The 21,803-nt window shown below is 35.4% G+C and overlaps 1 protein-coding gene across 2 annotated transcripts in view; it reads right to left on the bottom strand.

Annotated features, from left to right (window-relative positions):
- The window catches only part of EPHA3 (EPH receptor A3), a 358,721-nt gene that overhangs the window by 108,176 nt on the left and 228,742 nt on the right, over window positions 1-21,803 (bottom strand). For both annotated transcript variants that reach the window (XM_019022857.4, XM_055381421.2), the window contains exons 4-5: window positions 19,139-19,294; window positions 18,120-18,455 (exon numbers count right to left, since the gene is read on the bottom strand). In XM_019022857.4, the coding sequence (XP_018878402.2) occupies window positions 18,120-18,455; window positions 19,139-19,294 (492 nt within the window). The remainder of the gene's footprint in view (window positions 1-18,119; window positions 18,456-19,138; window positions 19,295-21,803) is intronic.

Genomic DNA, 21,803 nt, shown 5'->3' with positions numbered 1-21,803 from the left:
TTTGAGTGAGCTACAACTCCCCCTTGCTCCTTTATTCAATTCTGGTCAATTTATCCTCTATTACCCTCTGCCTGTTGGTATTGTTGATGCTGAGTTGGTTCTGGAACCTAAAGGAACTCAATATGTGTAAATATTCCCTTAAACTGATGAATGTATTGGTGCTGTTTTTTTCCCGAATGCATGACACAGAACTGGTCATGGTTTTAATTATTCTGGTTTTAATCTCTGAAAGGTCATCTCCCTCCTTTCCCCAGGTTTATTTCAGACCTTTATAATCTCTCATTTGGGCTATCATTAGTGTGTCAACTAGTTTGTTTTCCTTGCATCTTCATTTACTTTTCTAATTCATAGGCCTGATTGTGTCACTTTTCTACACAAAAATCAAGAAGCATTTCTGCTAAACCATCCCATCCCAAACCTTCTATATCATACACAAGCACCGCTACCTATAAAATGAAGAAAAAATACCCATGCATTTCTGTCCAGGTGAAGAAATTGCATGGCAGCCTCTGCAGGGAAATGGGCTTTCTGTTTCAAGGGAAAGTGGAGGCAGAGACCCTATTCAAGGACATCACGACAGTCATATCGCTTTGTCCTCTATTCCTCTCTACTTGTTGGTATTGTTGGTGCTAAGTAGGTTCAGGAACCAAAAGGAAGTCAATGTGTGTGAATATTCCCTTAAACTGATGAACACAATTTCTTGGTGTTATTTTTTCTGGAATTCTTGACACAGAACTGAGTACTGACAAGTAATGGTGCAGCAACATTAGTCTATGTTTCCAAGTCTGGCAGGGCCCTTGCTGCAGCAGTCAAGTGTTGCCCTGTGGAAAATCAAACCGAGGTGAAAAGCTATGTTGTATCTGCTCTTATGCCTGTAGCCCCTTTATTTGCATTATATTTTGTATCCATGACTAAATATGTTTGGAAATGTAAGTGTGTGTCCACTCCAGTGGACTAACAAAATCCCCCAAAAGATTGTACACCTTAAGCCACCATTCCATCCACCATTGCCCTTTCAGTCTTCCCCTCTACTCTGCCTCAGCTGAAAGGCTATATCTGAGGGGACAATTATCTTCCCAACCTCTTTATTCCTTTTTTCAGTCTTCAACACGCCGGCTCCTGTTAAACCCTTATTTACCTTTTATTGTCCACCTTAAACCCCACCTCTCCAAGAAAACCTTTCTCTATTCTCAGACAGAGAATAATCATTCTTTTTCTTTATTATGATGTGTTTTCTTTGCACAAACTATATTTAGTTAAATAAATGTTGAGGTAATTATAAATTCATCGAGGGTAGAAAGTAGGTATCAATTATCATTATCTCTCACCACAACATGCAGCACAGTGCTGGTCACACAACAGTATGCAACAAATATTGTTGGAATTAAGTTGAATAATTAAATTTCATTGTTAGGAAGTAAAGTCACTTTATAAAACAAATATTAAGGAAATCTTTTAAAAGTAGCAAGGAGTGATGAAAATGCAGAAGAAAAGATAACTCAGTATTAGTTAATGAACAGTTTTAAGTACAATCTCTGTATTACACTGATTGGCTATCTCAGCATTACTCTTCAACAGGTTTAACATAATTCTTTAGAATTAAAGAGATTTAGAGGATATTGAGAAGATAATGACAATATCTTAAATTTGCATAAAATCTAGAAAAACAAGTGTTGCCTTTTTGAGGCCAAGATAATATTAGTATAAATATATCTGGTTTTTTAACAAGGGTTTATCCAACTTCTCTTTCTGCAAGTTCAATTTGCATGGCCTCAGGCCAGGCAGTTCATGGAAGCACAAACTGTAATGTGAAGGAGCTATAGATTTTCTGCCTGTCTGCAGCCTTGCAACTGGGAAAGAGTTTTTCTTCCTAAGAACTTCCCAAGTGCTTGTTGGCCAGATTCATCTGTAGAGTGATTTAAAAATGCATGTGCTACTAGGGATCCCTATGCTTATTTTCAGAGACTCTGCATCTGTAGGATTGGCTTGGAGTAGGTAAATACTGGTGTTCTGAAAGGCCTCTGAATGATATTTTAAGCAATTCTGGTTTAAAAAATCACTGAGCTGAGAGTTTTCATCAATAGCAGTACCCAAAGATGATTAACAAGCCCTCAAGTGGTGCTAATAGCAGCCACAGCACTGTCCTGAAAATAGGGATGTCTCTCAAAGGTCGGTAAAGGCAAACAGTGTAGTGAAGACTGTCTTATTAGGCCTGACACTATTCCTGAAATTCTATGCACAGAAGGCACATAAGAAGGTGATCTCCAAAAGGATAATGTTGACATGAAAATATTTACCAATAAAAAAAACCTATAGTGTGCCTTTTCCACAAAGCAGTTTGTCAGTTTACATTGCTATTGATAAGTGGTCATCCAAGTGAGATTTTCAAACTGAATATATTTGAGATAGGAATAGGGGAGGGGACACTTTCTGATGCACTGGGCATTGTCTTCCAAGAAAAACCTAAAAAAAAGACTCTCAAGGAAGAAAGAAGACCTATTAAAAGAGAATTCCTATATGGTCAGTGGGTGAAATTAAAAGATTAGTATTTTCTTTATATCAATTTATCTTGACATTTCTTTTAAAAATATAGTCTAGAAATTAACTCAAAAGAGAAACAGCAATCATGTGCATGCACACACACACACACACACAAACACACCCCACTGGTTAAATTTATATGTCAACTTAGCTATGCCATGGTACTCAGATATTTGGTCAAACACCAGTCTGGGGTCACTGTGAAGGTGTTTTTCAGATGATATTAACATTTAAATCGGCACACTTTTGAGTAAAGCAGATTGTACTCCATAATGTGTGTGGGCCTCATTCAGTCCGTTGAAGGCCTTAAGAGAAAAAATAGAGAACCCTTAAGACCAAGGGAATTCTAGCTTCAGAGTGCATTCAGACTCAAGCCGCAATGTCAACTGTTCCCTAGGTTTCCAGCCTATCAGCTTACCCTGCAGATTGTGGATTTGGCAGCCTCCACAATCACATGAGCCTATTCCTTAAACTCTCTCTCTCTCTCTCTCTCTCTCTCTCTCTGTCTCCTGCCCCCTCTCTATCTCTCTCTCAATAGATAGATCGATACACACAGTCTATTGGTATATTCTTTCCCTGCCCCCTCTCTATCTCTCTCTCAGTGGATAGATAAATACACACAGTCTATTGGTTCTGCTTCTCTGGAGAAACTTCATTAGTATGTGGACTAATATAATTGAAAAATGACTTTGCAAATCTATGCATGAAACCAAAACCTATGTTTAAAAAGAGAGTAGATAGATACCTAGCTTTATATAGGATGAAATGATAAGAGTAATTTTCTTTGGTGCCACAGTCAATCATCTTACAAATCTTATCACAGTTTGGGTTTGCATAAATCTTCTTTAGTAAAACTCTAGGAGGAAAGAGGAGCTTGAAACATACACCAGACTATAATCTTAGTTTGAGTTAGTAAATATAACCTTGGTCAATGAGAATATTTTCTTTTAACTGGGAAGAAGTAAAACTTCATTTATTGGAGATATCTTTGGTTCTCATTGTGCTGTGAATTTTTTGTGCAGGACAAGAACTGATGATTGGAGCCTTTCCTGCCACTCCTCCCATGTTGTACACATCCTGCCATCTGACAATCTGGTGCTTTTCACAAACACCCAATCACACGTGTTAAACTCCTTCTCCCTTGCCCCATCTCCCAACATCCACCCAGTACACTCCTTATACAATGCTCAAGGAACATCTTTCCATATTACTTTCTGCATTGCTCATTACAGGAGTCATATGAAGCTTTCTTGTTGCAGCCTTTGTGACTAAAAAAAGTGTAGGCTGTGTGCAGGTGACTGCATTTAAGACGAAGGGCTCTATAAAGAAATATAGAAAGTAAAAGCAGCTGTCTGGCGCCAACTGCAATAGAAAGACAGCTGCTTTCTTTACATGAAGGTGGAATGAAGCTCACTTCTAGGCAGCAGTTGTTACTGCAGCAGTCACTATCTAGGCTAATCTCCCACCATTTCAACAATTATTTGAAGGACAAAAGGAAAATGACTGAGTTCCTGCCTGAATCACAAGAAATGACTTTCCTTCTTTTTCATGGTTCATTCCTCAAGATAGCAGATACGTTCAACCCAAAAAGAAACGAACATCTTCTGGATTAATAGCAGCTACTTGTGCTTGAAGAAGATAAGATGGACCATCACACTTATTTAAAAAGAAACAATTCTGAAACATTATTTCAGAAGTGAGGTCATCTCACATAACATTTCTTAAGGTGTCATACTACTCTGCTTTAGAAGTATGAGTCTTTATTACCTTCAAATTATAATCAGGACCTTGAGGGGGTTGTGAAAATATTTTCACTTAAAGTAATTTTTAGACATAGTGTGCATTTTGCAAACAAAATACATATAAAAATATTGCTTTTCCCACAGCACAAGTGTAGCAATTCTATGTTAGACTCAGATACCTCTTATTAGGGAGAAGTAACAAAGAGGGAATTATTAAACCATGATCAAAAGCCAGCTCTCATGTGGTCCCCACACTGTTGGTTTTGTGAAACTCAAGTTATTATCACCTCTCCAGGCTAAGGGGATAGCAAAGAATGGGCATAGAGGAGAGTGAGGCAGGTCTGTTGAGGTGAGCGCTCAGAAAATGTTCGTCTTAGCTCCAGGAAACTTTAAAGGGTAAATTTCATTAAGTAAAAGCAACCTTTCAGTATTCCCTAGACTAAACTGTGAAACATTTGTGAAAAGCATAAAATCCTTATTTATGGTAGGAATGTTTGAAATTCAAAAGATAAATGCCATTCAGAATGCAAGTATGTTCTAGGTATCTAATATGTAATGGGACACAGCTGTACTAACAGTCACTGAACCAGGGGCCTCTCTATATCATGTCATTAGTTGGCTTGTTATAAGCTGATTTTCTAGCCCTTTTTATAAGGGCCACTGGGGTAAAAAATAAATATATCATGTACTGAACATCTGTGGTTCTGTCACAAAGCACCACTCATATCAACTTTCAAGCTATATCTTAGGCTACACATGACACCCTTTAAAAAGGGATCTTAACAAAAAGTATAGATTAGGAATTCATAGGTCTTTATTTCCAAAGAAAGGCAAAGGATACAAGAAGGCCTTCTCTGTACCTTGGGCAACACTAATGGCATCTTTTTTCCAATTGTTTTTTGAGTTGAAAAACCATATGTGCACTCTAGGTAAAATTCTGAAAATGAATATTTTATATGCAAGATGTTAACTGAAGAAAGACTTGCCAAGTGCCCAAACCATTGACTCAGTAAGTTGCCATAATTGTGAGTTAGCATTTAAGGGCACATGTTCACTAGCAATTCTTGCCTAAGCCATTTTTTAAACAAACCTATCTGTTCATATGAGAAGTGAGTGTTAAATTTTTTCATTGGTCAAATAAAAAGTAACGCCAGTCACCTTGGAAATAATACATGAGAAGTGAATTAAATATTTGAAATTACACAGGAAATTTGATTAGTTATGACATAATTTAAAAAACTGCAAACATTGTTAATTTATGCAATAAAATAAATAATAATAAACATGAGTATAGTTATAAGAGGCTTGTTTTTCATGTTCCCCTCCCTGTGTCCATGTGTTCTCAAGGCAAGGGTGAAAAAAGAAGTGCAGTTGGGAGCATTTTCGATAATCTGGGGAAGATGATGCTACTAGGGTGGTAGCAATGGATCTTGTAAGAAGTGGTGAGATTCTTGTGATATGTTGAAGGCATGTTGTATAGACTATGCTGATGTAGATATACAGTTTGAGAGAAAGAGAAGCGCCAAATGACTCCAACAGCTTTGACTGAAATAACTAAAAGCATAGAGTTGCAGTTAGCTGAAATGGGATGGCCTGTGGGTTAGTGATCCTTATAAGGAATTGCCAGTGAGGTAGTATTGATAGGAATCAGCAGATTACTCATAGTGCTCCAAGTTTACCCATGGTGTTTGGTGAAAGAATTTTAGGTGTTATGTGGAAAAGCACTTATTATCTAATTAGTCATAAATTTTTTGCAAGTAATATTAGTTTTCTATTTATAGGAGCAAACTGTTTTCACATTTCAGAGCAAAACAAAACAAAAAAAAAGAGAGGCTTGATTTAAGCACATTATGTTGTAGGAGTCCTGGTGGCATATGGATGAAGCAAAAGTCCTAAAAGCAGTAAGTTGTTTACTGAAATTTGGAAATTATTGGTGCACTGGAAAGATCTAGGTTCAAATTCTCCCTAGCAACTTGAGTTAGATAAATAGGACTAGCAAACTCTTGATAAGTTTCTTCTAAAAATAAGGGTAACAATGTCTCCATCACAGGGTTGATTTAAGGCTTAAATGATATCTCGAAAATGCCCAGTACAGTACAGTACAGTATTGGTTGTTAGTTTAAATAATAAATATTCTGATTTTGAATGTGGGCAACAATTCCCTCAGGCTACTGCAACAATCCAAAGATATGCATATATATATATGTATATATATGTGTATATATGTATATATGTATATATGTGTATATATATGTGTATATATGTGTATATATGTATGTATATATATACACACACAATATATATAATGTATATACACACACACACACACACAATATATAATGCTTGCCAGTTCATCTAAAGAAGAAATGGCTACTGATAGTAGAGGAATATATATTATCTGAAAATGTATCACAATTTAAAAAACATCATACAGTGCTAAAAAATACAGCAAATAGTGTGTAAATACCAGTATTACATGTGAAATGTACATAAATTGTAAAATCTCCTTAAGTACTACCCAACAAGACAGCTAAATTCTTACTTCTCAACAAAGTGTGCATGTAGATTAACATAGATAAAATAGTGGATTTTTCCTTTATACCTTTTTTGAAACTCATTTTAATCATTTTTACTTTTCATACAGAGAAAGCAATATCTTTTAACTTTCACAAATAGGCAAGGTTTGTAAACGTGTATGTCTTAACAAATATTAGCAAACTTGTAAAACCTGACTTACTATTATGTTAGTGTCAAATTCTGGCCATGTATCTTCAAAACAATTATAATTCATAATTAAAATGATTATTCTGAACATTTCTGAACTTTAGACATTGTCTTTATCTGAAATAGGGAGTTACTTTCATACTAATTACTGTTGATTATATTTTAATGCATTCTAGTTTTATATACTTTATGTGGTAACTGTCTATTTAACTAGAATATTTAATTCCAAACTAATAACAATAAGCTTAATCAAATAGGTAAGTAAATGGACAGATAGACAAATAAGTCAGATTAATGTGGTGAGTTTTACTGCACAACTTTAAACATTTGCTCTTGTCCCATTGTTATAAGTTCACATATTCTATGTGCTTTCATAAACCAGATACGTGCAATTGAGAGATCATTAAAATACACATGCAATTATCATCGAATTTGTACATAACTTAAAGCGTTTCATTTACTTTCCTTCTCTTTAGTGAAAAACTTTGGGACAGCATGCGAGTTTTCTAGCATCATGTGTAATCGGTAGGTTTTTCTTTTTTTCCTCTGCTTTAGTAATGAAAAAAAGATAAAACTATTATACGTAATTTCATATAATCTGTGAATTCAAGACCAATCTGTTTCACTGGGGGGCTTCATTGAGCTGTTGATGCTTTTTGAATTCTCTTGGCAGCTGGCTTTGCCTGTCTTTTCTTGGCTAAACCAATCAATTTCATGCTGTATTCACGAAACCTTTAAGATGTCCTAAACTGAGAGCTCCTTGAAAGTAGTGACCACATCTTAATCATCATTTTATCCCAGTAGATCCAGTATAGTAACTGGCTCATACTAAGGGCTTAGTCAATGCTTTGGGAACAGAAAAAGGCAATTAATTGAGTGTGTTATTTATTGCCAAAGAAAACCTGGAGTTATCTAAATGGTTTTTTTTTTTTAGACCGCATTTGCTGCTAAATGTTCCATATGTTTATGAAATATATTAACTACCAAGTATTGATCACTTAATAAGCAGCCAGCACCACACAAGGTATTATATACGCTTTTTTCTTGACTTCACAATATCTCAATGTAGCCATAACCGTTATTTAACAGATGAGATGGTTAAGAAGAAGACTATCCTGTTCAAATATTTTAGTAAAAAAAAGTCTTTCTTCTTTCATATCTGTTAGACTCCATATACTTTCTATAACTTTATTCTTTCTAGATCTTTACATTCCTAATTTATACATGTACATATATACACACGCACATGAATATACAAATATAAACACATACACATATGAATAGTTGTAAAACCTAGTTCTTTTTCTAGCCATTTTATATTAGGATTTTAATAAGGACATCTATCTTATATCTGCAATAATAAGAATTTGTAAAAGCAGCTTAGAATCGAAACATACCTCAGGGAAGATGGATGGGATTTTTTTCAAACTTTTCAGACATAAAAATGTCAAATTAAACTGAAGTTTTTTACTATATCAATTCAAATCAAGAGAAAAGCATGCTATGTTCTTAGCCTAGTTGTTTTATTTTAACTGGGAGTTAATGGAACAGTAGGCAATGTATCCCAGATATCAACTATGAAAAACCATTTGAAATCATTTCAATAGAAGAGAAATAAAACAAGCTTTACTAAGTGAAACAGAAATAGAGAATGTTATTCTTTGATATGTTGAAAATCTGCATAAATATCCATAACATGTACTTCATTTTAGAGGATATATACCCAATTGCCCTCGTTAGGTGGACAAAGATAGACGAACTTTGCCCACAAAGTATATTCAAATAGTGTGATAAGCTAAACAAATAAAACTAAAGATGCAAAAATTTTCTTTCTTTAAAATATCTATGGTATGCGCAATTAATTTTGGGGTCATCTGACATTCTCATCTTGGAATTACAGTGAATCTATTAAAATAAACTTGTAGAAAAAGCCAACAACTAACAGTCTAGTGATTAAAAATTAAAAAGTGAGCATTTCCTAAGTAGTTGTAAAATCTTTGTCTCCTGTCACAACCTGGGCCTTGGTAAAGTGTATTATTCTAACTGTTTATCCAGAATGATTATTAGAACATTTGTTGCAACCTGGTTTCTTCCCGTATCACCGTCTCTTTTCTTTACTCTTTGCCGATATCCTTTGCTTGATTGTGCTTTTTTTTTTTTTTTTTTTTTTTGAGACAATGTCTCGCTCTTTCACCAGGCTGGAGTGCAGTGGTGCAGTCTCGGCTCACTGCAACCTACACCTCCCAGGTTCAAAGTATTCTCCTGCCTCAGCCTTCTGAGTAGCTGGGATTACAGATGTACAACCAACGACTACACCCAGCTAATTTTTGTATTTTCAGTAGAGAGAGGGTTTCACCATGTTTGCCATGATGGTTTTGATCTCCTGACTTCCTGATCTGCCCGCCTCGGCTGCCCAAAGTGTTGGTTGTCCTTTTATTAGTCTTATCAATTTCTTATTTTATGTGTGCCTTTGGTTCTTGTTCTAGCCCAACTGAGAGATATAGGCAAATATATATAGCTTTCAATCAGTCATTTCCATTACATCCTATGTAGGGCACCTCAGTGATGGCACAGAATCAATGGATATACATACATTATATATACATATATATATGTGTTCAATGAACAACACGAGAATGACCTATTACATTGAGGATAGTCACACATTATAGATATGAATTGCAATTTTGAAAAATCTTGGGGCCTAAGCCAATCACACCAAAGAAATGTATCAGAATTTGATCTTACTAGAATGGCAATCATTAAAAAGTCAGGAAACAACAGGTGCTGGAGAGGATGTGGAGAAATAGGAACACTTTTACACTGTTGGTGGGACTGTAAACTAGTCCAAACATTGTGGAAGTCAGTGTGGTGATTCCTCAGGGATCTAGAACTAGAAATACCATTTGACCCAGCCATCCCATTACTGGGTATATACACAAAGGACTATAAATCATGCTGCTATAAAGACACATGCACACCTATGTTTATTGTGGCACTATTCACAATAGCAAAGACTTGGAACCAACCCAAATGTCAAACAATGATAGACTGGATTAAGAAAATGTGGCACATATACACCATGGAATACTATGCAGCCATAAAAAATGATGAGTTCATGTCCTTTGTAGGGACATGGATGAAATTGGAAATCATCATTCTCAGTAAACTATCGCAAGAACAAAAAACCAAACACCATATATTCTCACTCATAGGTGAGAATTGAACAATGAGAACACATGGACACAGGAAGGAGAACATCACACACTGGGGACTGTTGTGGGGTGGGGGGAGGGGGGAGGGATAGCTTTAGGAGATACACCTAATGCTAAATGAAGAGTTAATGGGTGCAGCACACCAGCATGGCACATGTATACATATGTAACTAACCTGCACATTGTACACATGTACCCTAAAACTTAAAGTATAATAATAATAAAATAAAATATATATATATTTATTCACATTTTTAATTAAAAAAAAAAGAGTTTCTATTTCCCCCAGACACGGGAAGATCTGCATGATTATTATGGAGACAGAGCACAACTTATTCAAGCCCTTTCCCAGTCACAAATGCTCTCTCATTTTATTTAGTCCTCACAACAATGTATGTGTAGGACTTATTGTACCAATAATCAGAAAGGATACAAAGATGCCAGTAAGTTTAGTCCAATAACTCCCTTAAATTCATTTCCAAACAAAATTGTGAATGAATGCATAAACAAACCAAATTTAAAAACACAAAAAATAGTCACTTCATTATTAAGTGACAGTACCTGAATTTACAACTGGACTTTTGCTACTGTCCTGTTCCACTTTGTTTTTCAAATACCTTTTTTTCCCAAGGCATATTTGCTTCACTTTTAAATAAACAGTGGATTATTTTTTCATAAGTACATGATACAATATGCATTAACTTGGTTTCCTAGAATATATAATTGCAAAGAAACTTAGAAATGGTCTAGTCCAAATGTTACATTTCACAGAAAGATAAAGCAATAGCTCTGACCTACTCTGAGGCCCAATCGAAGTGGGATCATAGATGAATATTTACCTCTTTGGACACAGATTCCAGAACTCTTCTTACTCAGGCACATGGCCTTGCCTTTAAAGCTATTTCCTGAGAAAAACTTGTGACCAGAGACAGATTTTTTTTTCTGTCAATTTGTTATAATTATTTTTTTTCCAATTGAAATGAAAAGGGAAAGGAGTAAGAGGTTATTTCTGAATGATGAATTGTCAAGAGGGTGCTTTTGAATTAGCATTGATTAAGAGTAAATACGATCATGTGAAATTTTGATTTCAAAGAAGAAATCACACCACCTGTGTACCAGGCAGTCAAGATTTTACTATAATAAAATAACCATCTTTATATATTTCTTTCTTCAGCCTCACTTAGATTTTGGGCAAAGCCTCTCCTTTGCAACCCATAGGAAAAAGAATATGTAGATAGGGGCTCTGGAGTTGTGCGGCCATGGACAAGACACTTATTCACTTATAGCCATATAAAATTGTTGTAAGATTGAATAAGATAATTACATAAAGGACTGGAGTGCAGTGCTAATCATGTCAAGAAGAGTTAGGTCAGCAATTAATAATAATAAAAAGGAGCAGAAAATATGAACTTCTCACCTCTTTGGCCTTGGCATTCTTTTACTTTGGTGTGAATGGTATAGAATGTCAGGGCCCCTGCTTATAGGGGTGCCATACCTCATAGTCATAGTCTTTGTAATTTGGATACTTATTGCAATAATTTCCTGACAGATACCTATAAAGTCACTTAAGAAAGGGATGTATTTTTTTTTCTATTTGAACACTGGTACTATATTGATAGGATTATAAAGTCAGAATGCTGAGCTGTATAATGGTTATTCACACTGAGATAACACTTTGGGAGATGCTGAAATATAATTAAGAATTTATTATGAAAGAGTTTTGCCAGTGGTAGTAATATATCTGCTTTTGGAAAAAGAACATTTTCTTTCTTTCTAAATACTTGCATTTATTAAATTTCTCAATTACTCACATACAATGCTATTATATCCTAAGGACTATATTTCAGTTAACTTTAGGGAGGTAGAACACATTTAAAGTATAAAATATGATTTTATTGTGATTTGAGACTAAAAATATTCTCCTTGCAAAATAAGGATGAGAAAACTTTCTGTGAATTAAATATTTTTTGTCCTTGGGGGAATATAGTTAACATACAAGTTAGCATCAAAAGTCTAATTCTTTCTTAATTCCCATGTGCTTTAGTTAACACTATATTTACTCCTCTAACTGGTTATTAATATTCTTTTTCTAGTGAAAACTCTTGAATGAAAGTTGTAATCATACCCTTCCAGGTACATGTCTTCTCCATTAATTAGAGTCGTATATAAAATCAGAAATGAAGACGGAATGAAAATTCAGTTTAGATTCATGAAGCTCTCCAACTGTCTTCCTTAGCTCATGTTCCATTTTGTTATGGCCTCTAAGCTCATATAAGGGTTTTGAATAACTGTCAGGACAATATATGGTTTTTGCTTTTGTTCAGCTTATTGCTCATTCTACAGTTACGTAATGTGCCTCCATACCAGGGTGTGATGGCTGAGAGGCATCATTAATGTGTTAAATGATGTGGAAGGCTTGGCCACACTATGACACATCACTGCAGAGTGACATTCCCAGGTGCACAGGTATCTGCCTTGATTTCAAAACAGGAAGAAGCTGAATTGCCAGTCAAGTATGATGTACTGTGAAAATCATAATGTATATAACCACTTATACTCTCAGGGCCAAATTCAGACGTCATTTGTTTGTTGAGATAAACAAAATGTTAAGACTTCGATTTTTAGGTTTCATTAATCATAAAATGAAACAAAGAGAAGGATGCATCATAGAACATTACTAAAGTCATATGATGTTCACTATTTTGTTAGGTGATTTTCATTATGTTTAAAGTTTCCGATTCGCTACATTGGCGCTGAAAAACGTCTACCTTCATGTTCTGAAAGAATTCATGTAGATCCTTCTGGTGTTTAATTTACTTCCGAGGAGTATAATTACACGGCAACATACAGTTCTATAGGGACTATACCAATAGGTGGCCATAGTTTAATGGCAGATTCAGCTAAGCATTTATTCTACCTTTATTTTAAAATGTTTGCTTCTTCAGAAATGCTGAAGCCTGACTGATATCTTCAACATGAGTTATTTCTTTGTCATATCTACATACACTAAGTTCCAAAAGAAAAATAAGGTGGCTAGAGGAAACATGTTCCAGAATGAAACTACAGAAAACTTAGAAATATTTTCTTTATCAAATGCAAAAAAAAAAAAAAAAAACATACTGTGGATTCTTTTTCTTTCTTTCTTTCTTTTTCCTTTTTTTTTTGAGACAGAGTCTTGCTCTGTCGCCCAGGCTGGAGTGCAATGGCGCGATCTCAGCTCACTGCAACCTCCGCCTCCTGGGTTCAAGCAATTCTCCTGCCTCAGCCTCCCGTGTAGCTGGAATTACAGGCAACTGCAATCATGACTGGCCAATTTTTGTATTTTTGTAGAGACAGGGTTTCACCATGTTGACCAGGCTGGTCTTGAATTCCTGACCTCAAGTGATCCATCCGCTTCAGCCTCCCAAAGTGCTGGAATTACAGAAATGAGCCACCCCACATAGCCTAGTGTGGATTCTAAATTTAGTCAAAGGGCTCTAATATTTTACGGTTCTTTTTTTAAGTATATCTTGTTTATTTAACATTTATTAAAGATATTTACTTTTTTTAACGAATGGATACTATTGCTTTATTCTGTGAAATAAAAGGCCATAAAACCATGAACGAGAAAGCCTATAAACGTTTTTTATAGTAAGAGAGTCCATAGGTGGTCTTAAAGGTCAAAAATAATTAATTGTTTAAAATTATATTAGTGACAATATTTTGAATTATAGTCCCAGAATGCCAAAAAATAAATTAAAAACAAAAATAATTATTGGATTTCTAGTTTAATCCCTTCATGTAATGGATGGCAATTTTCAGCCAGAAGAAAGGAAGGGGTTTATCTAAGAGGAAAAGAAGGAGGTTGTCTTTGATCATCAAATTAAGTAGATTATAGAGGTCATTCTGTCTAAAGCAGAGGATAGGAATTCCTTCATTATAGCTAACAGCCTCAAAGATCTTTTCCTTTACATAAATTAGTGCACCTACTATCGAAAATCTACATAAAATGAAGTCACGTTCTCTTTTTAAATATCGTAATTTGCTGATCATTTTTGAATGGAATGGCAACTCTGAAATTCCCTGCCTCATATCCAGCACCTGGAAAGTCCTATCAATAAGTGTTTGTCTTCTTCCTTCTCCACTTTTTTTTTTTTTGCATCTGCCTTGAATTTACAGAAAATTACTTATTTATTTTTATGGATGGGAACTATATTATATCAGTATATGTTATTATTATAAATAGAAACGAGGTAAACAGAACATCAATTTTTTTGCCATTTGGATATGAGTGAAACAATGAACAAAAGTTGACTAGTATCTTCAGATGAGATTATAGTACAGAACAATGCTAATGTCTTGATTTTAATAAATATATTGAGACTATGTAAAAGCATTATTGTTTTTAAGAAATTGTCACTGAAGTGTTCAGGAGGAAAAGGGCATAATATCTGCAAGTGGTTCAGAAATAAGTAACATTTACATAGAAAGAGAGATGGGGGTGGGAATGATAAAGCACGTGGAATAAATTATTAATCTAGGAGAAATCTGGGTGAAGGTATATAGGCATAATGCACACTATTGCAATATTTTCACACATGTGAATGAATCCAATTTTATGATAGAAATTGTACATACACATGCTGAATTCCAATAGGGTAAACTGGAAAAGGGAGGAAATGTCAGTTTACTCAGAACTTTGCTGTCTTGATGAAATGTTGAAAAAGCTTTTCAGATCTCAGTTCATCCAAGTAGTAAAATAAGAGTAGGGGTGGACCTTAAAACCCCAAGGTCACATAAATTCTCTATTAGTGCTCCTTATTCTAGTCTGAGATCATTATATGCTATAGAACAGTGGAAAATGGCAGATTCTATAATGGCAGTTAAGAATGAATAGATATGCATATTCCACTAGTGGAATGATTGTTTTTGTCCAGAAGAAAAAAGATGAATATACTCATTCTGTGAAAGAAAACAAAAAGCAGCAATTTATGTCGTTATAAGTCTGAAGATTTTTGTTTTGTAATCTGCAATTCTTTCTTTACTTGTTTGACTGATGGATTCACAGATACAATCTTTATATGGAGGCCTACTTTCTTATCTCACTGACATACTTTGTGAAAGTATTGAGAGCTGAGAACTAATATCAGAATTTACAACATAATCTTCTACAATTTAAAAGGTGCCTTATCATTTGATCATCACAATGCTTTTACAATGTCATCAAGAGAAGAATCAACAAACTCGATCTCACAAACTAAATTAAAAGGGACACATTCATGCTTCCCCTTTATATCCATGTCAAAGATAGAAGCTAGGAGGATTTTAAACACCCTGGCATCATATCTGTCACAGCCATATCCTTCCAGTGGTAGGGAGCTTATTTTTCAAGGCTACCAGTCCATTAACCTTCACAAGAACAAAAATAAAGGAAAACAAAGAAACATTCCCTTCAGAAAAGGCATTGCTTCTAATCATGCTTATATATCTTACCCTGGAGATTTGAAGATAGAACAAAGACCTCTATCTCCCCAGGCACACAAAATGATACAGACATCCTGAAATAAATATATAAAATGCCTGGTGGTGCATATTATAAAACACATTAGTGATTTTTTTTAAATGGGAGAGAGACTAGGGTAAGTAACTTATATCACCTTTGCTGAATCTGTCTTAAACTGTGATTTGTAACTGGGAGGGCCAAAGCATCAATCTCATTTATTTTGTAATGTCTTGGCCTGGTCTTGGTTGCCACTTTACCTAGATTCATTTACTGTATATATTTGGAACTATTAGTTTCCTGATAAATGCATTGTCAGAAAGCCAGAGGGGAATGATAAGATAGGAAATAAGGAGCTCTTGTTTGTTTTTATACAATTCTGTTTGACTTAAGAGATAATTGTAACACAGATTGATGCTACAATTTTAAACAAAGTAGTAAATCAGCTTGAAATATAGCACTCCGGAAAACCATTTGCCACATGATTATAATTTGTTAAAATTCCTGTGTTAGCTGAAGATGAGAAGCCATAATCATGCAATATATAGCAACAGTATTGCAGTACTCATTTTTTCCCATAGAAGACAGTTAAATAAACCTAAGTTATAAACTTTTAAATATCATTAGTTACAAAGTATAAATACCATTAACGGAAGCAAAGCAAAGCATATACTGGTTGGTCTGGGATCTAGCTCCAAGTGGGAGAAATTACAGATACAGTGAGCAAGATTAAAGTAATGATTCAGTGCACTTCATTTAAAATTCATGTATTTTCCACAAATTAAGTTTACTTATCATCATGAGGAATATAAAAATATAAGATTTTCATCAATATATGAGACCAGAAGCAAAGTGGAAACGAAAGAGAAATTTAGAATCAGAAAGATACGTATTGAATATGGATGGACTCTGCCATGGCTTATATTTAAAATATCTATCCATTGGCATGGGGAAGACAGGGGCCCCTCAAGAAAGACGGGTGCTAGCCAAAGGCTCTGGATACCCCTCTTATGCAAATACTTATCCCTTTGGTTGCTGAATGATGGGGAGAATGGAGATGGACCTGACATACTGAGCTTAGGGGGCTACTCAGTGTATTTGAGAAATTAACCAGTAGAGAGGCATTTCTGTAATAACCTGCAGGAATAGCTAGAACTACATTTAACCAGTAGATAAATAGATGAAAATGTTAACAACCATCAGAGTCATACTGATGCATACTTGCTTTTGTAGATGACACTTACTCTGTGTCTTTGCTAGTTGAACTAACCTTTCTGAGTAAGCCAGGTGATGGAAACAGAAAGTGGTGAGTTTTTTTGGCTCATGATTTGGCTACTAGAAGACCTAGGTGATAAGATAATTTAGTCATCTCTGGTTTCCTTTTGCCTAGAGCATCCAGGACACATTCTGATATTCTCAGAGCAAAGGGTGATTCCCACTAGGGACCAGAGGGATGTCCATAATGTAAGCCAAATGAAGAGCAGAAGCCGAGTTTATACTCAATCTTGACAACCAGCTCAGAGGTGACCCCACCTGGGAGAGAACTGGAGAATCTGTCGTTCTCTGGAGAATCAGAGTGGCATCTTGTCTCTCTCTTCCCTCTCCCTTTGGCTCCAATGTTTGTGCGTGTGTGTGTGTGTGTGTGTGTGTGTGTGTAAAAATAAGACAATAATATCTCTGAATTGAGCTTCTTGGGATGTATACCTAATTCTGACATTTTGTAGCAATAATTTAAGCACAACAAATACCTATCAGTTTAACTTTGTACAAGACATTTTGAATACAAAAGAAAACTGTTTATTACTCATTTATCAGTTATCAATATTGAAAAATGATTGTTATATCTCAAAGGGGTATTATTTTTATGTAATATATAATCCATCTATATGTTCGAGAGATTCACAATTAAAATCCCACAAGTAAAATCCATAAGTAATCTACATAGTTATTATTAAGCAATCAGAGATTTATAACTATCAGTTATAATACACAGAACTTCTTAGAAGTATGAAATAACAAAGGAATACCTAATTTTAACTAAGCTGAAGATATTTATAATTTTTCATATCCTGCATAACTTTTTTTAAAGCTAAGATTCATTGCCTAAGTTCTCTGAAATATAAAAATGTTTCCCCCAAGGAGCCCCTCTACTACTATCTGAGAGCCTCAAATATTTAAGGATTTCAAATTGGGAAACAATGGGTATAAACTAGTATAAAAATCACCTAACAAATATGGTTTATTCACACTTGAAGAATTAAATTATTTAATGTGCCATAACTGTTTAAATGTGTTAGAAGGCAAAATCCTGGGGTTCTATCAAATCTTTTTTTCCTTCCGCTCGGTTTTCCACCCAGAGTCAAAACCATTACTCAGACTTGATATGATAAGAGTAAGAAGCATCTAGTATGTACTCACCAGCCTGATTAGTTGTGATGCTGACCGCAGCAAACTGTCTTGGTGGGGAGCTCAGCTCTGACACCCCATTAACGGCATCAATCTCAAAGGTGTAGTTAGTATGTGCCAGAAGGTCTGTCACTGTCACCGTGGTGTTGGTGAGTCCAAACTGTCGAGGGAGGAAGCGGACATTTGGGCTGCATGGCTCACACTGTTTTATATTCCACCCACATTTTTTACATATGATGTTGAAGGTAACATCTTTCCGGCCTCCTGTGTCCAGGGGCCAACTCCAGTCCAGGATAACTGAGGTCTCGTTTATATTAGAGATAACATTTCTTGGTGAAGATGGAGGTCCTGCAAAGTAGTTCAACAAACATTAATGAGCCTCACTTCTGTTTTCTACTACAAGGGAAATAGATAATTTACAATGGAACTGAATGAGGTAAATAACTATCCTTTCTTTATTATCAACTTTCAGTTCATCCTTAGAGGATCCATGATATTATAGACACATGGATTCAAGAACACTGTCTTCCCCAAGCTGTGAACGGGGGAGTTTTAACTCAAGGGTAAGGATACATTCACAAATTCTAACAAAATAACTCATCACTATGTTCAAAACTCTTGTGAATAGTTATGAAAACTTTAGTATTAGTTTTATAACTCTTAGTCCTTTTTCCCTATGACCTATGACCAACATACAGCAAGAGGGAATAGAAATGTAAAAACATAAATCCCCTGTCTATAACCTCCCCTATCCTGTCATATGTAATGCAGGATCTAAACAAGACACAGAAAATGTTCTCTCTTTCAGGGGGTTGTGTTGCAGGAAGTGCTTTAAAATTTAATTCATTCTGTGTGATAAATGTTGCATTTGTGGTGAGCCAAGCATGGGGAGTGAAGCAGAGAAAGCTTTCAATTTGCACACGGGCAACAGAAGGAAATGGGCCAAATGCTTTAAAACAAAAACAAACAGCACAGTAACAAGAAGAAAACAAAACAAACATGGAGGCATGGGTTGCAGCAAAACTACTCACGGGTACAAGCCATGGATGGAGGGTCTTTGTCTGCCCGGAAGTAATTATTCTCACACCTGCAGTTCATTGAACCATCTTCCTGAGTAGAACTGTGAGGCGGGCACTTAGCACACTTCATATTACCATCCAATGCCTTGTAGAAACCTGGTCGACAAGCTACAAACAAAATGACTCTCTTTTAAAAGTCTGTGATAATTTTTTTGAAAATATGTAAAACAGATTTAAGTAAGTTCGAATATGAATTTATTATAAATAAAAATCAAGTTTTTTCCTCCAAGAATTTACAGAAGCAAATGACAGAGCCTACTGTAGTTTTTCTACATAAATGCTTGAATTTGCACCAAATGTTAAGAAGAAAAACACACACACAAGATTTAGATTATTTTGGCACTAGTGTATGATGAAATTTCCAGCTTGTGTTTTCACAGCTTTACTTGGCATTGGACTATTTGTGGAGAAAATAAAGGAAAACCATGTCACCATGTAGTAATTCCCTTTTTAAAACATGATGCAATGTGTATACTATCTGCACTGCAGTAAGCAGTATATTAACATTGACTAGTTTTCTAATTACTCTGTGGGTACAACTTCGTCCCACAAAGTGTAAGCAACTGAAAGAAGAGATCATGGCTTCACGTATATTTTTAAGATTCTTGATAAATAATTTTCATGAGCTACAATATTTTTTTCTGGCTTGACAGTATTTTTCCTTACCTCCTATGGCAATGGCCTAAAATAAAGATTTAAATATATTCCTTTGTCTACATCTGAAATACAGAGGGATATACAGTTCCTATTTAAACTAATACACTTATGAACTGTTACTAGATGAGAGCTCTTTTAATTACTGTGTTATCTTTTTAATTTCTGGCCATATCTCTGCATAAAATGGTTTTTGTAAGCCTATTGAACTGGTTATCGAACATTGATTCCAGCTTATAATTTAGGGTTCAGCATCTATTTACTGTTTTACAGAGATAGGCCTAAAACTGCCTCTACTATATTATTTTCATTTTGTCTGATAGAAAATTCAAAATGCTGCATTACTTATTTTGATGCATTTTTATAATTACATTGAGAACTAAAATCATAGTGAAAATTCCAAGAAGTCTGTAGTAATTCATTTGAGAAGGAATTTGGGATGTAAATTTTAGATTCAAGATGATCCTTGGAAGTCAATAATTTCTAAAACTTCTAAAGCTCAATTTCGGTGCCACATTTGGACTTGATGATTTACAGAACTTATATAGACTTGATGATTTACAGAACTTATATACAGAATAGGCCCTATAGATGGTCATTACATTCTAGAATTTTCTTATATTAACTTCATATTGTGAAGAGAAGATTATTTGCATTAAAGTAAAACCTGTGTGGACAAATCAATATTTATAATCACTAAATATGTTTCTGAAAAGAAACACAATATATCCATGGTAGAATATCTTCTTACTGAAAGTTTCTTAAAATAAGACAAGGGAAATACACTGCCAAAATAAACTACTGGAATAACTTAAAATGATAGCAATCATTAATCTAGTCTTACTGTTTTCTAGTTCCTACCAAGAATGGCTGCTGTAGGACCAATTTCCAATGTATTGAACAACTTTTGGTGTCACACTGAGATCCATTACATATAGTCAATTCTACTGCCATAACAATTATAATTTTTCTTTTCTTTTCTTTTTTTTTTTTTGAGATGGAGTCTCCCTCTGTCACCTAGGCTTGAGTGCAGTGGCACAATCTCGGCTCACTGCAATCTCTGCCTTCCAGGTTCAAGCTATTCTCCTGCCTCAGCCTCCCAGGTAGCTGGGATTACAGGCGTGCGCCACCAGGTCTGGCTAATTTTTGTATTTTTAGTAGAGACAGAGTTTCACCATGTTGGTCAGGCTGGTCTCGAACTCCTGACCTTGTGATCCACCCGCCTCGGCCTCCCAAAGTCCTGGGATTACAGGCGTGAGTCACCGCGACAGGCCGACAAATATTTATGAAGCTGTATGTATATGTGCCTACGTATCCTTTACTGTTATTATCTCGGGGTTATTATTTAGTCATAATTGGATAAAGTCTAGTGACTAGTTTGAGTAGCATTCTTAACTTTTAGGTTTATTAACTGTAGCTACCTTCAAGATACTATCAATAATCTTGATAATTTGTGCAGTACCTAGGAAGTGATTATGTGACTCTCTTTTCAAGTATCGTATAGTATAGCCATCTGTAATAGAAACAAAAAGTGACTGAGTGTTTAGTGAATACCTGTATAACAAATGTTGTAAAAACCATAAAAGTCAGGAGATCGAGACCATCTTGGCTAACACGGTGAAACCCCGTCCCTACTAAAAATACAAAAAACTAGCCGGGCGCAGTGGCGGGCGCCTGTGGTCCCAGCTACTCGGGAGGCTGAGGCAGGAGAATGGCGGGAACCCGGGAGGCGGAGCTTGCAGTGAGCCCCGATAGCGCCACTGCAGTCCGGCCTGGGCGACAGAGCGAGACTCCATCTCAACAAATAAATAAATATTTGTCAAACATCTATTCTTGTTTGAGCTCTTTGATTCCCAAAAAGGCAAAAATGTCCCTAATTCTGCCCATACCCAAAAGGCCCTTGCAATAGAAAGTGGGCAGCGGGCATTTAATACAAATCATGCTGAGCAATCACTTCATTGTG

This window comes from Gorilla gorilla, chromosome 2 (assembly GCF_029281585.2).
Source record: "Gorilla gorilla gorilla isolate KB3781 chromosome 2, NHGRI_mGorGor1-v2.1_pri, whole genome shotgun sequence".
In the NCBI taxonomy this organism is placed as follows: Eukaryota; Metazoa; Chordata; class Mammalia; order Primates; family Hominidae; genus Gorilla; species Gorilla gorilla.
Note: the sequence above shows the minus strand (reverse complement) of the source record. Positions and strands in the feature narration are given on the sequence as shown.